The sequence below is a fragment of the Erpetoichthys calabaricus genome, chromosome 12 (genome assembly GCF_900747795.2).
Source record: "Erpetoichthys calabaricus chromosome 12, fErpCal1.3, whole genome shotgun sequence".
In the NCBI taxonomy this organism is placed as follows: domain Eukaryota; kingdom Metazoa; phylum Chordata; class Cladistia; order Polypteriformes; family Polypteridae; genus Erpetoichthys; species Erpetoichthys calabaricus.
In genome coordinates, this window is record NC_041405.2 from 48,222,287 (window position 1) to 48,241,663 (window position 19,377).

General features: G+C 39.3%; 1 protein-coding gene across 1 annotated transcript; it reads right to left on the reverse strand.

The window, feature by feature from the left end:
- Positions 1 to 14,398: 14,398 nt before the first annotated feature.
- On the reverse strand, positions 14,399 to 17,708 carry shisa2a (shisa family member 2a). Its single transcript, XM_028815475.2, has 2 exons — positions 17,058 to 17,708; positions 14,399 to 15,481 (listed from the first exon to the last, which is right to left on the reverse strand). Exons 1-2 carry the CDS (start codon positions 17,314 to 17,316, stop codon positions 14,937 to 14,939), a joined length of 804 nt encoding a protein of 267 aa, XP_028671308.2. The 5' UTR covers positions 17,317 to 17,708; the 3' UTR covers positions 14,399 to 14,936.
- Positions 17,709 to 19,377: the final 1,669 nt, after the last annotated feature.

Here is a 19,377-nt window from a genome sequence, read left to right on the forward strand (position 1 = left end):
AATATACATCTAAGCAGATCGCTTTTACCTATTGTGAACATCGTTTTAGTGAGCTACCAGCTGTGTAAGAAGCCAGTTTTTGCACTTTCGGAACATTTTAATGGCAAAAGGAAACGAATATTGTGATAACGGTGTAAAAAGGTACAAATAAGGTTGCCGGTCTTAAATTGGTTTACTCATAATCACAATTGATAACTGTGAAATTAAAAGCAAGTTTGTCCAGGGACCGTGAGTTTAGAGTCAAATAAAGCGGACTAGTCCACGTTAATAGTGAATGTAGTTAAACATTTCATCATAATAAAGTTTTCGAAATTACCTTTAAAATACATTTAGATTATACTTGCATTATTTCCGAATATTCATTGAAAACTTCACTTAGTGAATTGATGTGCCATAAAGCACTGTGAATAAATAAATCAATATCCTCTCTCATAACGACTCACACATTACAATAGTGCAGAATACAAGTACTCCATTTTTCAAGACACAACAAATCAAAAAACTATTAGCTTGTCACTAATATAGATCTTGTGATGTTACAGCCCTGCTAAAAAATGAACGTTTGTGTGAGAAAGATGTTAAAGACATTGATTGTATTTAATTGTCCGTAAAAGTAAAGAGTCAAGGGTTTTCAGTTGTATATGCCTAAATAAAATTTCATAATAACAAATATGCAGTACTAATAGAAAATAGAAAACTTATTTTTGGATTAACATTTCAGCCTTTATCATTTAAATAACAATATACAGATGAGAATAATAGGGAAAAACAAAAAAGAAATAACAGGGAAAACAAACAACAACTGCTGATATTAACAGTTGTTGAACCTTCCGAATTTTCCATAACTGCCTATTGCAGCTAACACGTCTTAAATTCTTTGGCGGATAAAGTCAGCGAATTTCTGAATTTGTAGTTATGTGAGCTGATCCGATTCCTGAACAATTACCTGGTAAAATCTGGTAGCCATTGAAAGACAGTGGGTTTCTTCTGAAGATATTGATATCCAGGACATCCCAGAGGTGATCTGTGAGGTTAAGATTAAGAGAGATAGGAGGCCAAAGTATCAAATGCACACCAATACTTCTCAGAACATTTACGATAATAGCAACAGTGGCTTGGTATTCTCCTTTTGTAGGGTCAGATATCTAGGAGTTGTAAGTAGAGGGCCCTTGACATGTTAAGACACCTTACTCTAAGGCGAGCACCATAGAGCCTGTCCCTCACTGTCCTATCTCTGATGGGCACTGTGTTTTTGTCAGTTTCAGCAGCATTATTGGTGGCAGACTTTAAAAGCTCTCACAGATGTACCAGTCTGATGTATCAACCCTGTTCTGGTGTGGTCACTCAAGCATAACCTGACATTGGATGGTTGGTTATTCCAGTGATTTGCTGAAATCTTGCCTGCAGTAAGGACACAGTGGATTGACTTAATCCATAGTGTCTGGCAACATTGGTACCTGACATGCCTGCCTACAGCATCCCAATGGCATTCTCCCTTAGTTCTGCAAACATCTGAGGCATTTTGGAATATACTGAAAGTGACTAAGTATAGCCTTTGACTTTATGTCACCTAAGCCTTAAAGGTGATCTGATCAGGTTTTCTTACATGTGGACCCAGAAAATGGGTTGGTGCTGTCGCTTACTTGCTAAAACAAAATGAGAAAATTATGTGAAGGAACACAAGCTATAATCATCATGTATGTTTATTATTCCAGAAAATTTTAAATGAATAGAATGTTTCAGATTGATATGAGTAAATGATAGCTAGACATAAATGTCTGTATTAAAAAACAAAATGAATTTAAACTGTCCATCTATACTCTGTCTTAGCTCCACCTAAGGAAGAAGAAAAATACACAACTGGGTTAACGTAACTCCTTTGTGAAAAATAAATAGAATGTTGGACATGTTATTATTTCTAGGGGGCTTTACCCCTGCTCACTTCGCTCACCAACCCCCCCATGGCCTGCGCTACACACCAGCGACTTCACATCTCTGCTGCTCACGTATGTGGATTTCACTTTCACCAAACAACAAATCTTTTAATTCTCTACATTGGGAAGAAACACTACTTTTCCCTAATGGCAACACAAATTAGACAATCTACAAGTCTCCGACTTAAAGTTTAAATCCGAACAATATATTCAATCTCTTTTCGCTGTTCCGTTATTTCAACGAGTATTAATTTCCATATGTTTGTGCTAATGCGATCTTTACTATCATTTTTTGAGAATTTCGAAGTTTAGTACTTTCATTATCTCTAATCTGCTCTGCATGTGTACCATGCCAATGTTTTTGAATTCTTTATGATGTTCTACTTTGTCATCAACTCTTTGTCTTTTATTTCCAGCCCCATGCATGGTTAAATCTCTTGTTACAAAGTCTCGTCACGCAGGATGTGAAAGTATCTCTCTGAAAAAGTCACATCTCATCCCAGGCTATTATTATTATTATTATTATTATTATTATTATTATTATTATTATTATTATTATTATTATTATTATTATGTATTACTGCTGCAGTTTTTGTTATTGGGATATTTGATGTTAGTATTAATTATTAATACTTCACTATTTTCTTTTTTTAATTTAGTAAAGGGATTTCCAGTTGGTTAAAAGATGCCAGAGGCAAGGGCACCAGCAAAGCAGTACAAGATCCCTCTTGAAGCCTTCACAAATCACATAAACCCACACTGGTGAGAGAACAACTTGACACACCAGTTTGCTAAGGTAAGGGCTTCATGGTGGTGATAGTAAAGCATACTGCCTTAGAAGTACGGAAGAGAGGGGTACCAGTGCAACAAAGAGAGTTGGTTGTGCTGAGTGAAAATATACATTGTTCATCCAGGACTCTTAAGGACAAGTGATTATGTATTGTTCCTGGGACATATGGTGAACTGTTCCATGTGAGATAGATTGTGTGAGCAGATTTCTCCAGGGTACTAGATGGCAATGGTACCACAACCTTGTGCTTAGAGCACTTTGTAGAAGGATATAATAACTGCAGATTTTCCCTTCCACTGATTTCTTAATTAGAAGATATCTTCATTGGAGTTAGTGCAGAGTTACATCAGTGTGCATCTTCAAAAAAAAAAAAAAAAGGTTATTCCATGCTTAAAAGGAAAGTAGTTAAAAGACACAATATTTTGGCTATATATTCTTCATCAGGTGTACAACTGAAAAGGAATAACATGTAACATATTTAGCAGGGGAAGGAGGAAACAAAGTCAGGGCAGATCATTCTCAGCCTGGGATCACAACTTTTTAATCTCCTCCTTTATCTTCTCTAATGGAATCTTTTCCACAACTACTCTTTTTCTCCTTTCATCTTCCCTGGCTTTGTTCCGACCCATATATGTTACCTGTTTTTTTCTTTTCAGTTGCACACCTCTTGAAGACTATGTAGTCAAAACATTGTGTCTTTTACCTTCTTTCCTTTTCAGCATGGAAATAACTTTTACATTTTTTTTCTTTGTAGATATTTTTAATATTTTTGTTATTCTTTTCCTTAGACAGATGATTTGTCAGCCTTTCACTTTTTTCCAAATAATTTTTTTTTAAACAGACACTATATTAAGAACTTAGACAAATGTACATAGGACACAACTACCTTATTAGCTATTTTCGTTGCTAAGCAGAGCTTCATTGCATAAAAAAGAAGCATTTAGCAGTTATGAATATAAGTAAGTCAGTTTTAATTAGAGGGCAAAGTATGTTCCTTAAGCAGCCATAATTGGCTACTACTTGAGAAATAGCAACAGTCATCATGGATCTCCAGAAACTTGGTTTAGAATGAAAAGGAGACAATAAGAAGAAGGACAGCGGTTAGAAAAACTCCCAGGCCATTATGGTTCTGCAATTATGGGGTATATTGATAAAGGGAATGAGAGAGAGTGTAGGAGTCAGGTAAGGAACTATTCAAGGAGTGGATGTCTATGAAACGGCATGCATGTTAACTTTCTCTTGATCATAAAACTGTATCCTACTTGGTCTTTTGACAAACTGTAATTTCTAGTGTTTATTGGATATGCAAATGAAGAAACACTGGACGAAAAAACACAAATCTGTGAGCTTTTTTAAAGATGTCTTTTGTTTTGAAACCATACTAACACAATATTTGTTCAGAATCCAGGAATATGTGCTGCACACTGGATAACACATGACACCTGTGTAAAGGGTTTGAATTCCCATCCTGGTCACTGCCTGTGATGCGTTTGCATGTTTCTCTCCAGATACTTTTTTTTTCTTCTCCCACATCCATAAAGTCATTCATATTAAGTCAACTCATTAGTCATTAGTAACTCAAGTTTTTGTCATGTGATTAAGTGGGCCCTGTACTAGACTGGCTCCCTTCCCCGGTTCAGTTACTGCATTGCACCCAATGGTTTTGAGATCAACTGTGGGCCCCTGCAACTTTGAATTAGATCAAGTAGATAGAATTTAATGTTATGTGGAAAAATGTTGTGCATACATTTTCTTCCTTCTTAGTGATAGCAATTCCTTTTGAACTGCCTTGGCCTTCTAATTGCCATATTTGACCAGTGTCCTTGCCTCAAAATTTCCAGTTTTGGTGTGGATTCTGTTCAACACAGATTTATGATTGTGCCATATTTCATTAATTTCTTTAAAATTTACACCCCTTTGCATGGTCTTTGGTGTTATGAATGTTTTTGCATCATTTTCCCATCTCTTCTTTGCACATATTTTTGTCTTCTTGGTGTAGTTTGTGTTAAAAGCTGCACCAAACCAGCAATAGAGCAACACAAAGAATGCCACTTGAGCTTGGAAGAAATCTCTTAATTACACACAGATTACCTCCTTTCAGTTAGTGTTGTAACTCCTAAAGACATTGAGTTGTACCAGAGTCTTTTGAGGTGTAGAAAAGTAAAAAGGATGAATATCAGTCACCTTTATTCATTATTCTTATTGTTTTTATTTATAATTAATTTGGAAATATTTGTAGATTTTTTTTCACTTTGGCATTTACGATTTCTTTTGTGTTACCATCCTCAAACCCACTTATCCTGAACAAACTTGCAGGGAAGTTGCAGTCTATACTGTAAAAGCAAGCATTGGGCATAAGGCAATAGCAGTTCCTGGACAGGGCACCAGCCCACAACAGGGTGAACACACACTGTTTAATTTGGCATTGCCAGTCCACCTAATCTGCATGACTTTGGACTGTTGGAGGAAAATGGATTAAACCCAAGTAGCCATTAGGAGAATGTGAAAACTCCGTGAATATAGCACCCAGGACATGAACCCCAGTCTCCTTACTATGAGGCAGCAGTGGTACCAATGCTTATCTATCAATCGGTCTATAATAGTGCATTAAGTTAATTATACGAATCATCTTTCTCTCTCTCTATGTATATATATATATATATATATATATATATATATATATATACAATATATATATATATATTGTGAACCACCACGGGGCGCTCCAGTCACCCCAACCCTAACACAGACTGATGCTAGCCACAAGTGCAGCACACCACACATTTATTTACAAGTGGGAAAGTGCTTTTCCCTCGCACCCCACAGCAGCACAGTGTAAAGTACCAAACACAGTTCCAAAGCACTTTTTTTCCTTCTCCTCCACTCCTCCATTGGCCCTCTTCCTCCAGACTCTGGATCCCCGAATGGACTGAGTTGGCTGCTTTTATGTTACACTCTGGAGTGCTCTAGATAGCTCATCACAGTTAACTAGAATTACTCCCAGGTGTGATGGAAACCCAATACAGCAGGGCTCTGCCATCTCAGCAGCTCCCCTATTGACCTGCATAGAGCCCAACAGGGCTGCATCAAACTCCAACTCTCAGAGTGCCCTGCGTGAATCCTTGGTGCCACAGCCAGCCAGGGAGGCTGCCCTCTAGCATCCTGGGGAAGGCAGTGTCTTGTGAATGCTCTCTCCCCCCTGATCCTTCCATTAAGCCTGTGCCCTGGCCAGGTAATGGCCGTGGCTATCTTTCACAATATATATATATATATATATATATATATATATATATATATATATATATATATATATATATATATATATATATATATTCATATATTCTTTTAAGCCTTAATTGCAATCTGATTATTAAGTGGTTACCTACCAGGTAACACTTGTGGTTTGTTCTGACAGTTGGCAAACATCCGCCACGTCCTTTCAGTTGCGAGAAGCAGCTTATATATGTGATACAGTATCTGCCAGATAATCCAAAAAGTACACAACACGTGTTTCGCTTGTGTAAAAATGCGTGCACCTAACAGACCCCAATTAGGGCGAAACACACGTCATGTACTCTTTGTATTATTTGGCAGATACTGTATCACACACATAGTTATATATACTGTGTATACTAGGGGGCAAAGACCCCTGCTTGCTTTGCTTGCCCACCCCCACTACCCCTTCGTGCCAGCCACTTCGCATTTCTGCCGCTCTCATTATGAAGAGGAGGAGAGGGGCCTGAATGCACGCTAAGGAGATGCGGACGGATCAGCTGCTGTCTTTCTGTTGCTGCTCCCAAGCTGCATGTTCTGCTTGTCGCTCATTTACAAGCCTGTACAGCAGCTGTCCTTTTGTCTCACTGCCTTGTCTCGCGGGACGTCAAAGTGTCTTCTGAGAAGATCATGTATCAACCCAGATTTTTTACCATAATATATATATAATATATATATACATATACATGTATATATTGTCACACACGTGCACATGAGAAACAGCTGAAGGGCCTAAACACTAGTAATTCTACGCCAGGCCAGGGGGTGGCGGAGTGTACTGACTATCTCTCTCGGTCCCTTGCAGACCTTTCCCAGGAAATCCCGCCTCTTGCCGGCCCCAAGGATGGCGTCACTTCCGTACACGAGGACGCCACTCCCAGTTCCTGCAACGTTGATGTCATTTCATTTCCAGGCCTTTAAAACTGCCATCTTGCCTCAGTACAGGCAGTTTTGTTCTGGACTCTGAGCTATACACATCGTGTACAAAAAAAAAGCAATTTTGCAGCCGAGCATATTATACGGGTGGCTGCCCCAACTGTTTATGATGTCTCTGACTCATTCTTGTGACAATATACATATATATTTATATATTTATATATATTTGTTGTTACACGTAAATTATCATCTTACACCTGTGAGAAGACGCTGAGTCTAAAGTCTTTAAGAAAACCAACTTTTTTCCAGTCAAGACAGGAACAATCAGGGTCTTTATTTGAATGGGAGCTAGCACTTCAACTCTTTGAGGGCTGAATATTTTTTCCAAAAAGCACAGTTTTCTGAAAAGCCCACAAAGCAATGGTTTCACACATAAATCAACATAAAACATCTGTTGCTACATGCCATGGCTGCTGTTGGTGCATGTTTGGCATCTCTGGCGGCAGAGTCTGCTTGGGGGCACCTCGATGGTCAGCAGGAATGCACGGTGGGCTGGCTGCCTGGCTTTCTTCGCACAGCAGGTGGGTGGCGGTGCCGGTGATGCAATATGGTTTGTACCTCTTGTCATCATAAGTGGTGGTTCTTCCTCCCAGATCACTTGCATCAAACTTGGAGTCCAACAAGTCAGAGTTCTATTCAACGAAATTACGTAAAACGTCCATGGAGTATTTTGCTTTGCACATTCACTTTGGTCTCTTGACAGATGACAGTGCCATTGTCGAGTTTATTCGCTCTTTGCTTCTCATGCATGCATAGGGAATTGAGGTCAAATCAACAAAGCTACAGTGGTGTGAAAAACTATTTGCCCCCTTCCTGATTTCTTATTCTTTTGCATGTTTGTCACACAAAATGTTTCTGATCATCAAACACATTTAACCATTAGTCAAATATAACACAAGTAAACACAAAATGCAGTTTGTAAATGGTGATTTTTATTATTTAGGGAGAAAAAAAAATCCAAACCTACATGGCCCTGTGTGAAAAAGTAATTGCCCCCTGAACCTAATAACTGGTTGGGCCACCCTTAGCAGCAATAACTGCAATCAAGCGTTTGCGATAACTTGCAATGAGTCTATTACAGCGCTCTGGAGGAATTTTGACCCACTCATCTTTGCAAAATTGTTGTAATTCAGCTTTATTTGAGGGTTTTCTAGCATGAACCGCCTGGTGTGTTTTGGGTCATTGTCCTTTTGCAGCACCCAAGATCGCCTCAGCTTGAGTTGACGAACAGATGGCCGGACATTCTCCTTCAGGATTTTTTGGTAGACAGTAGAATTCATGGTTCCATCTATCACAGCAAGCCTTCCAGGTCCTGAAGCAGCAAAACAACCCCAGACCATCACACTACCACCACCATATTTTAATGTTGGTATGATGTTCTTTTTCTAAAATGCTGTGTTCCTTTTACGCCAGATGTAACGGGACATTTGCCTTCCAAAAAGTTCAACTTTTGTCTCATCAGTCCACAAGGTATTTTCACAAAAGTCTTGGCAATCATTGAGATGTTTCTTAGCGAAATTGAGACGAGCCCTAATGTTCTTTTTGCTTAACAGTGGTTTGCGTCTTGGAAATCTGCCATGCAGGCCGTTTTTGCCCAGTCTCTTTCTTATGGTGGAGTCGTGAACACTGACCTTAATTGAGGCAAGTGAGGCCTGCAGTTCTTTAGACATTGTCCTGGGGTCTTTTGTGACCTCTCGGATGAGTCGTCTCTGCGCTCTTGGGGTAATTTTGGTCGGCCGGCCACTCCTGGGAAGGTTCACCACTGTTCCATGTTTTTGCCATTTGTGGATAATGGCTCTCACTGTGGTTCCCTGGAGTCCCAAAGCTTTAGAAATGGCTTTATAACCTTTACCATACTGATAGATCTCAATTACTTTTGTTCTCATTTGTTCCTGAATTTCTTTGGATCTTGGCATGATGTCTAGCTTTTGAGGTGCTTTTGGTCTGCTTCTCTGTGTCAGGCAGCTCCTATTTAAGTGATTTCTTGATTCAAACAGGTGTGGCAGTAATCAGGCCTGGGGGTGGCTACGGAAATTGAACTCAGGTGTGATACACCACAGTTAGGTTATTTTTTAACAAGGGGGCAATTACTTTTTCACACAGGGCCATGTAGGTTTGGATTTTTTTTCTCCCTAAATAATAAAAACCATCATTTACAAACTGCATTTTGTGTTTACTTGTGTTATATTTGACTAATGGTTAAATGTGTTTGATGATCAGAAACATTTTGTGTGACAAACATGCAAAAGAATTAGAAATCAGGAAGGGGGAAAATAGTTTTTCACACCGTTTTCACAAGTTTTTCACAAAGTTTTTTTATGTAACTTTCCTTCTAGCAAAGAGAGTCAAACTAAAGCGTAATAGCGTGTTTTGTTGCAGTTTGCAGCTGATTACTGTTCTCTACTCCAGAATTTTCACAAAAGTCGACACCTGCACTGAAAGAGTTAATACACACACACTGCAAGCAAGGAGTAACAGGGCCTGGTTAAAATATTTCCCGCATCAACCATTTGCCGATCGGCACATTATGTGGCAAGGCTGTGAACCTGTGGTTGCCTTGGTGATGGACTAACAATCCCTACCTGCATTGACAGAGTTTCTACACCCTGCACAGGTGAAAGAGTTTCAGGATTTCAAAACCTTCACAACACTTAGTATGTATATGTGTGTATATATATATATATATATATATATATATATATATATATATATATATAAATTTGGTTCAGACCTTCCTCTGTGTCAGTCATAATAGACAGATTGGCATGGGGGGACAATATCTTTATATCATTACTAGCTGTGCTAAGGTTGGCTGAAATCTAAGTAATCAATGTAGACCATTTGGTCTGGTATAGTAATATGCACCTAAGCACTTTCTCTGGCGGCAGCATTTTCCTCTTCAGATAGAGCTGCCTGTTTTTGCTGCTTCCTCTCAGCATCGCACTGTTCAATCTTATAGTCAAAAGTATTTTGCTGGGAAAATGTGGCAGTGATCTCTACCACATTGACCTGGTTTAGCAATTCTAGTCTAGCCATGTGGGGTGTTTGGTGTCCCAGTGAATGTTTAGCATTGTTTTCACTAATGAATTTACCCACCACATGAAGTTACCAGCCATTAACATTACAGGTATAAACCTTGCTAACGTGGCCCACGTGGATGCAGGAATATTACTACCATGCTGCTGTTGCTGACATATATTGTCGGACAACAGAATATGCCAATAAAATCATTTTTCTTATTTTTATATCTTATTAGTATTTGTATTACCATTATATTTTTATTTTTTTTGCTCTTCTTCTACACGTTTTACCCATTGTGTAATCTTTCTTCCTAATCGTAGCAACTGGAGGAACACACAGATATTCTGAAACACACACAGACATTTGTCCTTTTATTGAGATGGATTATTATATGTTCTGTATAGTTTTGGGTTTTGGACTTTTTAAATAGTCTGGTCTTTCTTTGATTTTACTCTTTTGCTTTGTGATCGGTGTTGCTGGATCTCTCTTTGGTATCAATAAACTGATAAAGTATCCATTCTGTTTATTTTAAAAGTATAAGATAGATAGATAGATAGATAGATAGATAGATAGATAGATAGATAGATAGATATCAAATATAGTGCCCAAACTATAATAGAAAATTAAAATCAGCTACAGCAATCCGTATCTAGGACATGTAATACTTGCCTCTAAATCTTTTATATATATATATATATATATACATATATATATATATATATATATATATACACACACATACAAACAGATGCACAAAGTAATCAGTAGTACATGTCAAGCACAATATTATATCATGTAGTATCCATTTTGGCAGGCGGCTGGTGTCCATGCCCAGCTGGGACGCTCCTGCACATTATATTCAGGGAGAGCAGCCCTGGACACTGCAATACTTCCCTCTGGACGCTAGATGGCAGTGCCTTGGTTTCCCACAGGGCTCCCTGGGAATTGGAGTTGGGTGCAGCCCCTTTTGGGTCCCGCTGGCACCGCCAGGGTGTATTGTGTTTGGGACTCCTGAGCCCATGTGGGCAGCGTATACATCACACCCAGAAGTGCAGCCGGAACTCGTGATCAAACACCTGGAGCACTTCTAGCTGAACTATAAAAGGAGCCAGCGACCACCACTCAGCGGCCAGAGTCTGGTGGAGAAGAACAAGTTTGCTTGGGAGGAGTGGTGGTGCCAAGGAGGAAGAGAAAGTGCTTTTGCATTACTTGTGTGCTGCGTTTTGGGACTGTGTATTGCCTGTGGGTCACGGGGAAGACGTGCGCCCACAGGGGAAGGAAAAGTAAATAGTTTTATTTGTTTTACACTTGCCTCCCGTGTCCAATCTGTGTCGGGTCGACTTACACCATATACAGACTTTGTGAGCCTGCTTAGAATTAAGACACATACAAGCTTTTGAACTGATGAAACATATGCCAAAAGCACTGGATGTAAGGCAAGAACAAACCCTGAAGAGTATGCTGTTCTTTCACAACACACATTAACATACACAGTCACAAATGTGCATTTTAGGCTTTGCCAGTCAGTCTAAGATTTTTTCAATTTGAGGGAAAATTGGAATACTCAAAAAAGCACAAATTTCACAGAGAGTGAGAGACTAAAGATCCAACTATAGTCTTTTGAGCTGTGAAACAGGAGCATTAACCACTCTGCTGCTATGCAGCCATTCACATAGTATGATAAAGACTGAAAGGATGATGCTTGCCTTCTGTCCGGCGGTGCTTCAAATGTCACTTTGGCTAAACAATGGCTCAAATTACATTCACTCGATTTTCTGACTTTCTATTTTTGGCTAATTAACCAAAAGTTCTTAACCACCAGGTTTCAGTTTAAGATCGCATACATGCCTGTCTATGTCATAGACAAAACACAGTATATGCAGTGAAACAAAAATGACGTACACATATAGATCTTTAAAATTCTGTGCACCACCAAAGGTACTATATTAAAAAAACATTCAATGTAGATTATAGTCCTTTTCCTCCAGCTTTGTTAATTAAGAAGGATAAGAGTGTATTAGCTGATGATCACAAGTTATCTACCAAGTTAATCTTTGAACTGTAAAATTGCTGAATTAGAAACATGTTAATCATTGAAGTAGAGAAATCTCAAGTACTGGAACAGACATGAATGTCCTATAAGATTAACAAAAGGAAATGAGCTCTGTCACTCATACATTATAAACACTTCTAATTTAAGAATGAGGGAGAAAAATTTAAATAGGCTGAAGCCTGCTAAACTGCTGCCCCAGCAGACTTATAAGAGGACATATACTTAAAATAAAAGCTTTTTTAAGCTAGTAAGTGCATCATCTGCAGGATGTCCAAGGATTAAATGATTTTTGTTGATGGTTTAAAACAAGACCTCATGATTACCCAGCTCTGTGTGCAGATATTTAGTTTTAATCTCCGAGACAAAGGCTCATTGTCATTGATAATAAGGCCGGCATTGTGAAAACAAAAAAGAGTGCATCTGCATAAACCTACCATAGAGAAAGACATTTCATCTAGCCTGGAGACACATTTAAAAAAATTTTTAAAAAAATTAAATAAAAGGTAATGCTTAAAAAACATGATAGCTGCCAGAAAGTGCAGCTATATTGGGAAAAGAATCCCTTTGTTTCAAATCAGAGATGGATCATCTTCACAAGTAGTGCAACTGGGGGTAGGAAAGGAACATTTCTTTATAGTTTTAAAAATCTTTTTCAGCTGAGTGCATTTTGAGTTTGAATAGCTTTTAGCAATGCCAACCCCCTCTTCAATTAGCCTTCCATTACTTACCCCCCACCAAGACAATCTCTAACAACATGCTGTAGCCATCTGCACACCATCAAGATACAGACCTGTACTGTCAGAAGGTTGGTGTGAGTCACATTCCTCAGCCGTGGATTTCAAATCCTTCCATAATCCACAGGATGTAGCCCCATCTTGTGGTACTTGTCATAGCATGTTATAAAACTTCAAGGACCCCATATTGTCCCAAGTCCTGAGCTAGAAGATGGCCTCCTTGCTAACATCTCTAGGGCTTTGTACTCTACAGGCTCAAATGCCCTTGATGAGGTGCTTCCCATGTCAGTCTCAAATCTGCAGGATGCCTACACGTTGGTTGGCCATTCAAACAGCATTCATTGTACTCAATCATACACGGTACTCCCTTGTCTTAGATTGTCCCATCTATCCAAGGGAGCATATGTGCATTATGTGAATTACTTTATTCACAGTTGTAAACACATCTTAAATCTTCAGTATTAAAATTTAAAATGTTATGTTGAACATAAGTAGACCTGTATCAAAGATTATTATACATCTATCATTAGGAATGTTTAACAGTAGCACTTTACAAAGTTTTAAACCTAAAAAGGTTGTTGGAATTAGTGTCTGTAACAGACTTAAAGCTAATCTATTTGACAACTGTAGGTTCTAAATCCCAGAATACTATAAATTAACCAGGAAATTTCCTAACATACACTTTCCTTTTATTTATTTTTTTTAACAGTGGAAGTGTTATTCTGCTTGGTTTCCATTTTCACAAAAAAACAAGCGAAACACAAAGCATATTAAAATTACACACAGGCAGATGCTAGTGGAGGAGTGTAGTCAGTAATAGGGAATCAAAGGAAATGTAGGTAGGAAGTACCTAATGTAAATAAGAGATTTTTAATGACTGAACCATTTAGATTCCATGAGCCAATCAGCTGCACAAGTCTATTTGTTAAGAGAAACAGAATGACTGCTGCCGTGTATTGTCTGGTTGTGAGCTTTGTGAAACCCCTTCCAAAACCATTTTTCTTCCAACTTCAAATGTTTAAAGCCAATGTCACATTACATGGATTTCCAATTATAGGGGGATGTCAGATTTGATGACTGCAGTTGCCAATCTCAAAATTACAGGACATTTAGTGTATCTGAAAGGACTTTCATGCAGTTCTACATTTTCAAAGCATCATGTGCCTGTCCCTTTATCCATCTGTCAGTAATGCAAGGCTTGATTGCACATTCAACTGGAATCTTGACCCTTATGTCATATTTTATGTACCACAACAGAATGACCAATCAACCATGCAAGTTGGTCTTCAATGTCCAAAACACCCATATTCCTTATTCGTCATGGCTGCATCCTACTTCCAGCTGAATCCTCATTGGCTGTCAGCTCTCACTCACACAGAGCCCACCCCTACTACTTAAATCAAACCTAATGGAGGGACTGGTTGGACAGAGTCTCTGGGTATATCGGACTACACGACTGGGAGTTATGGGAGTGTACTGGGACAGAGTCCCACTCCCTAAATAAAGCGACATTCCCTCAAAATAAACCTGGATTAACTTCACATGCTAGGTGTTGTTCCTGCTTTGTGCCCAATGCTGCTGGCATAGGCCCCTTGTGACTCTGAGCAGGGTAAGAACTGAAAAAAAATTAAAGTGACAATTTAACATGGATTTAGGACAGAAGCAAACAAATTGCTTCTCTTTAATCCCCCCCAACCCCTTACCAATTGCTGCATTTAGCAGGGATAATAAAAAAAAAAAAGTTTAACAAAATGTTTAAAACACATGCTTTAAAAACAATATATACAATTTACTTCACATTGTGAAGTGTCATTTACAATAAAAAAAATTATACATATTGGGAAACCTTCCTAGAAATGCTGCTAAAAAGTCAAATACACCTTAGTATGCCACTTAGTGTAAAATAGTCTTTCAAAAAGGTAGCTCTAGTCCTTCCTCCATTTTTTTTTTTTTTTACTGGCAAAAATAAATTACTGAAGAAATTAGGGGAAATCCAAGGCTCTCTTCAGGATGTCACAACATCTTGGACATCAACAGTCTCTTCTGGTTTTTAAATGGTATCAGTCCATCATTGACACCTGTTTGAGTGCCAGGTGGATCTTTCTACCTCACCAGCCTTGTACTAGCCCCCCCCCCCCCCCTTAGAAATTTAGACTAAGTGCCCCCTCGACATTAAAGTTAATTTGGCCAGAGTCTCACATTGTGACCCCCGGGTATAGTGCTTCTGTATGCATAGGCATCTGCTGGAAACTATGGGGAGGTTGCTGCCGTCCATAGACACCTCTGTTGTCTGCGTAGGTGGGGCCCATCAGCATGGTCTGCTCTGGAGGCATCCTATATCCAATGTACGGTTGAAGGAAAGGAGCAGACGCCTGAGAAGTGGCCATGAAACCCTGAGACTGGGGGCAGCTTAAAATGGGATAGGTGCCCTGTGGTGGCAGGTTCATGAAAAGATTCAGGCCGTCTGTGCCAACTGTGCAAATATTGTTCTGGTTGCGGCCACCTAAAGAGCACCGACTGGCAGTGCTAGAGCTGGAGCTGGAATGACGAGATGGGGTCTGGCTTTCTGAGGAATGTCCAGATTCAGTCAGTCTGCATTGGGTGGGTAGTGTTCTGCCATGTTGATCCCTGGTTTTCATTTTCAGGCACCGGCAGCAGCAAATGGCAATGAAAGTCCCAATGATGACAAAAGCCACAAAAAGGCTGCAGACAATTAAGAAGGGCAGGTATGTTGGCACAGCTAAAGACAGAAAAAAAAATTACATCAGCTCATAAGAGACAGAATCCAAAATGTACATTTCATATACAGTACATTATACCATGTTAACAGTCATGCTGAAAGGAGCAAGCTAACAAATAAGATTGCCTTCACTAGAGCTAAGGAGGAGGTGGTAGCATACAAGGACTAGGTTTTCATTATGCATTAGTTAAATTTTGGTTTCCCTAAGGGTTTAAAAAAAAAAAAAAAAAATCAGGTCAGTCTGCATATCCAGCTGCAGTTTGCATAGAGGTAAAGACACTGATGGAATAGCTACTAAAAGCAGTTTTTCAGTCATTCTTTGCATGCTCCTCTCCAGAAAGCCCCTTATCCCAAAGACACACATGACAAATCTAAAATTTATGAGTCTTAAAAGTATATGTTCTCGGATGGACTGGCACTTGGTTCATTCATGCTAGGAAAAGATCTATCCAGGACACCAGCCTGAATTATGTATGTCAGAGTCACGTTCAGGTTTCTTAAATGTATTTTTCTACAACTGAAGTACTGGAAGGATCTGTAATAAGTGAATGATGCAAGCCTTAAAATTATTCTGTCAAAACAAAAAACACACAACACTTTATATTTCTCATTTGTGAGCTTATCTATTCTTTAGTCACGTTATTTCCCCATGTTACAGCGGCCAGGCACAAATGTTCTCCAGTCCTAGGATAACCAGGAGTTGGTCAGACTGGAATGGTGCCACATTTCAACATTTAGTCAAATTTTAACCCACTTATGAATAGAGAGTTGCAGGGGTCCGCTGAACTCTATCCCAGCTAGCATGGGGCACAAGGCAGGAACAAACCCCGGAAAGTGTGCCAGTCCATCGCAGGATCAGCACACACACATAATTGCGAATTCCAAATCGCCTAGCCTGCATGTCTTTGGACTGTGGGAGTAAACCCATGCAGACCCGACGAGAACATGGAAACTCCATGCAGGGAGTTAATAAGGATATCTGGAATTTAATTCCACATTTTGAAATTCAACCCCCAACGACGCAGAATACAAATATCAAGTTTAACCAATTAAGCAGGAGCACACGAAGTCCGTAAAAGCTACAATTTGTTCGTTTTATGAATAGTTACAGGTTTGTCTCAAAGCTATCGTAGAAATCAAAACACTCATGTTTTATACATGACCAGTTTTCTTGCGAAGGTTTTTGCAAATCAAGGTCGTCGATGGAAAGCATTTCACTCACAATCAGCATTTTGGTTCGCACTGAACAAACCATGGGGATCGCCATTAAATCAAACAGTCCGTGACGTTTTTGAATGAGGTAACAGAAAAGTTGTTGCAAACGTATTTACGCCCATTGGTATCACTAGCAGGCGACGGTTTGAAGTACCAATGAACCCAGCAGACTTTTGGGTTTCAAGAAACATCGTTACAGTAGGTTTTCCACCTAGAATCTCCAATGAGATCAAGCACTTTTGGTTCCAAGAACACCCGATGTGCCTCCCTGTGACTGCGGGATGATAATCTATATTGCACTGAAATTATTAAAACGCAGCATTATTCGAATGTGTGTGATTTTTAAATAAATACTGCTTACCTTGCACGGTCTCCGCCTCCTCTTCCAAGTCCCGTTTGTCGTTGTCGCAGCTTCCCTGATCAAGACGCGCTTCAGCCGCGGTGCAGCAGTAACGAAGATGACAATTTCCACAGCAGAAGAGCGCCTCTTCGCCATCGTACAGCTCTGGACACTGAAATCCCACGTGCCACCCGCCGTGGGTGTCAAACCAGCCGTGGCAGTACTCTCCTGTGGCATGAGCAGTGCTCAGGATTACCAGAAGGTGGACTTGCGACCACATGATGACAATTTAAGGGAGGACGAGAATCCGCCGGTATTAAGAGATCCGCGCAGAGTTCCGAGTTTAGTTTTGCTTAGCTAGAAAAAAAAATAAATTGCACTCAGCGTTGTGTAGTTTTCCTCTGCAAAGTTGCTAAAGGTGTTGAGCATAACAAGATCAGCATAACCCGGGAAAGAATCCAAACCAAGGGACTTTACTGGACGACCATGAACCGAATTGAATCTCAGTAGAAGGAAGAGACGTTTAACTTCTGAGCTCAACCATTTCCCAAAGTGGCATTCTGTTTAGATGCGAAGGCTTTAACACTTAAAAAAATAAATAAAAAAAAAATCCCTTGCTGAGTTTTGGGAGCCCCTCCCCGGCATTTATCGCCCTTCTTCCCTACCCCCTGCTGTTAATGCTCACTAAAAGGGGGCTATTCTCACACCAATTAAAGTCCATTGTTAACTAAACCGGGACCAGCTAATCTCCTAATTAAGCCGTCGCGCCGTAAATGTGCGTGAACAATTCGATCAAATCTACGCCTTTCAGAGGTGCTGCTTTGCCTACAGATGGAGTCTAAGAACGAGCGATATTCTGCATACTTCGTTCACCTATCCTTCTAGTCCAAGGAAGATGCTTTTTTTGCAGTACGTCCAGAATTACAGTTCAGTTTTTCACTGTAGTAATTTTTTTTTCAGAACTTGTGAGTTCTTAACTTTTTAACTTTTTAAAATTTTGTATATGTTTCGTAGTGGGTATTGTCCCAAAACATACCCAGAAACATAGTAATAATAATAACTAGTGTTTCTAATGGCTATTACTGTTTGAAATGACTGGTTTTTAATTTATTATTCACATAGGACTGCAAAGCCCCATTTTCAGTAACCATTCCTTCAGTGTTCTAATTGTAAACTCCCTTAGCTTATGTTTTATTAGTCATGTTTAAAGGCTATTCGGTTATTAGAGAAATCTTTGCAATTGCATTAGCCCAACTGAAACCTGTTATTCTGTGGCTGCACAGTACTGGAATTCCTAAAGTTCACTTCTGGGTTAAAAAATGGCCAACATGAAACAGCTATTCTCAGGAAACATTTCAGTATATTTTTTACTTGTTCTTGGCAGAATTAAGGTTATTCTGTGTGAGAGATTGTCAAGAAACTGAAGAACTCCTACAAAGGTGTCAATTAATGTCCCGAGAGAAGAACGAAGACTGAATCTAACCAGGATAATCAGAGGAACAAACGCTTTACAGGTCCTCGGTTGGCGTCTTCCTTAAATACACACCAAATATCAGTGTTATCTGAAACAGAGACAATATGACTCAAAGGTGCTGTCCAATATTGATGTTTAATCTTTTCTTTGTTATTTACTAATTTCAGATTTGACCTTTCCCTTGAAACTCTGCCTCTTAGGCCGCCGTCGTGGAGTCATCTATTGACTGTTACAGACGAAAATGTTGCTTGTATGGATTTTGCATGTTCCTTTATTTTCTGTTTAAGGTTTCCTCCAGGTGGTGTTTCTCTCACGTCACTAAAGACGTACATGTTAATTTAAGTGGCAGCACTATGTTGCTTAAGCATGAGAATGTCCAGCTATAGACTGAACCTCAGTCCAGGCTTGTTTCAGCCATTGGCCCAGTGCTGCCATGATAGTCCATAATCTCCCAAAACACTGAATTTGATTAAGTGAGTTTTTTAAATAGTACCATATGTGTAAGAGGTGTCAGTGATGCAGCAGGTCTACAGTTTGGTTTCCTCCTGGAGTGTATACTATGCTATGAGTGGGATGATTACTCTCCTTTGTTCATGTTTTTCCTTCAGTTACTCAAGCTTCTTCTCAGAGTCTAAAGTTAATCTGATCAAAACTCCGACTTTGTCCATTGTGAGTGTGTGTATGTATGAGATGTACTTGTATCCTGTTATGAGAAGATATCCATTAATATGCTGTAGTGTGTAGACTCCAGTTATATTATGTAATGGCATGCCTTCTATATTTAGTCAGAATGCTCTTTCTTAGAGACTCCAATTTTTTGTTTGCGTTATACCTTCCATGGGTGTACATGACAATGGACAAACAAGT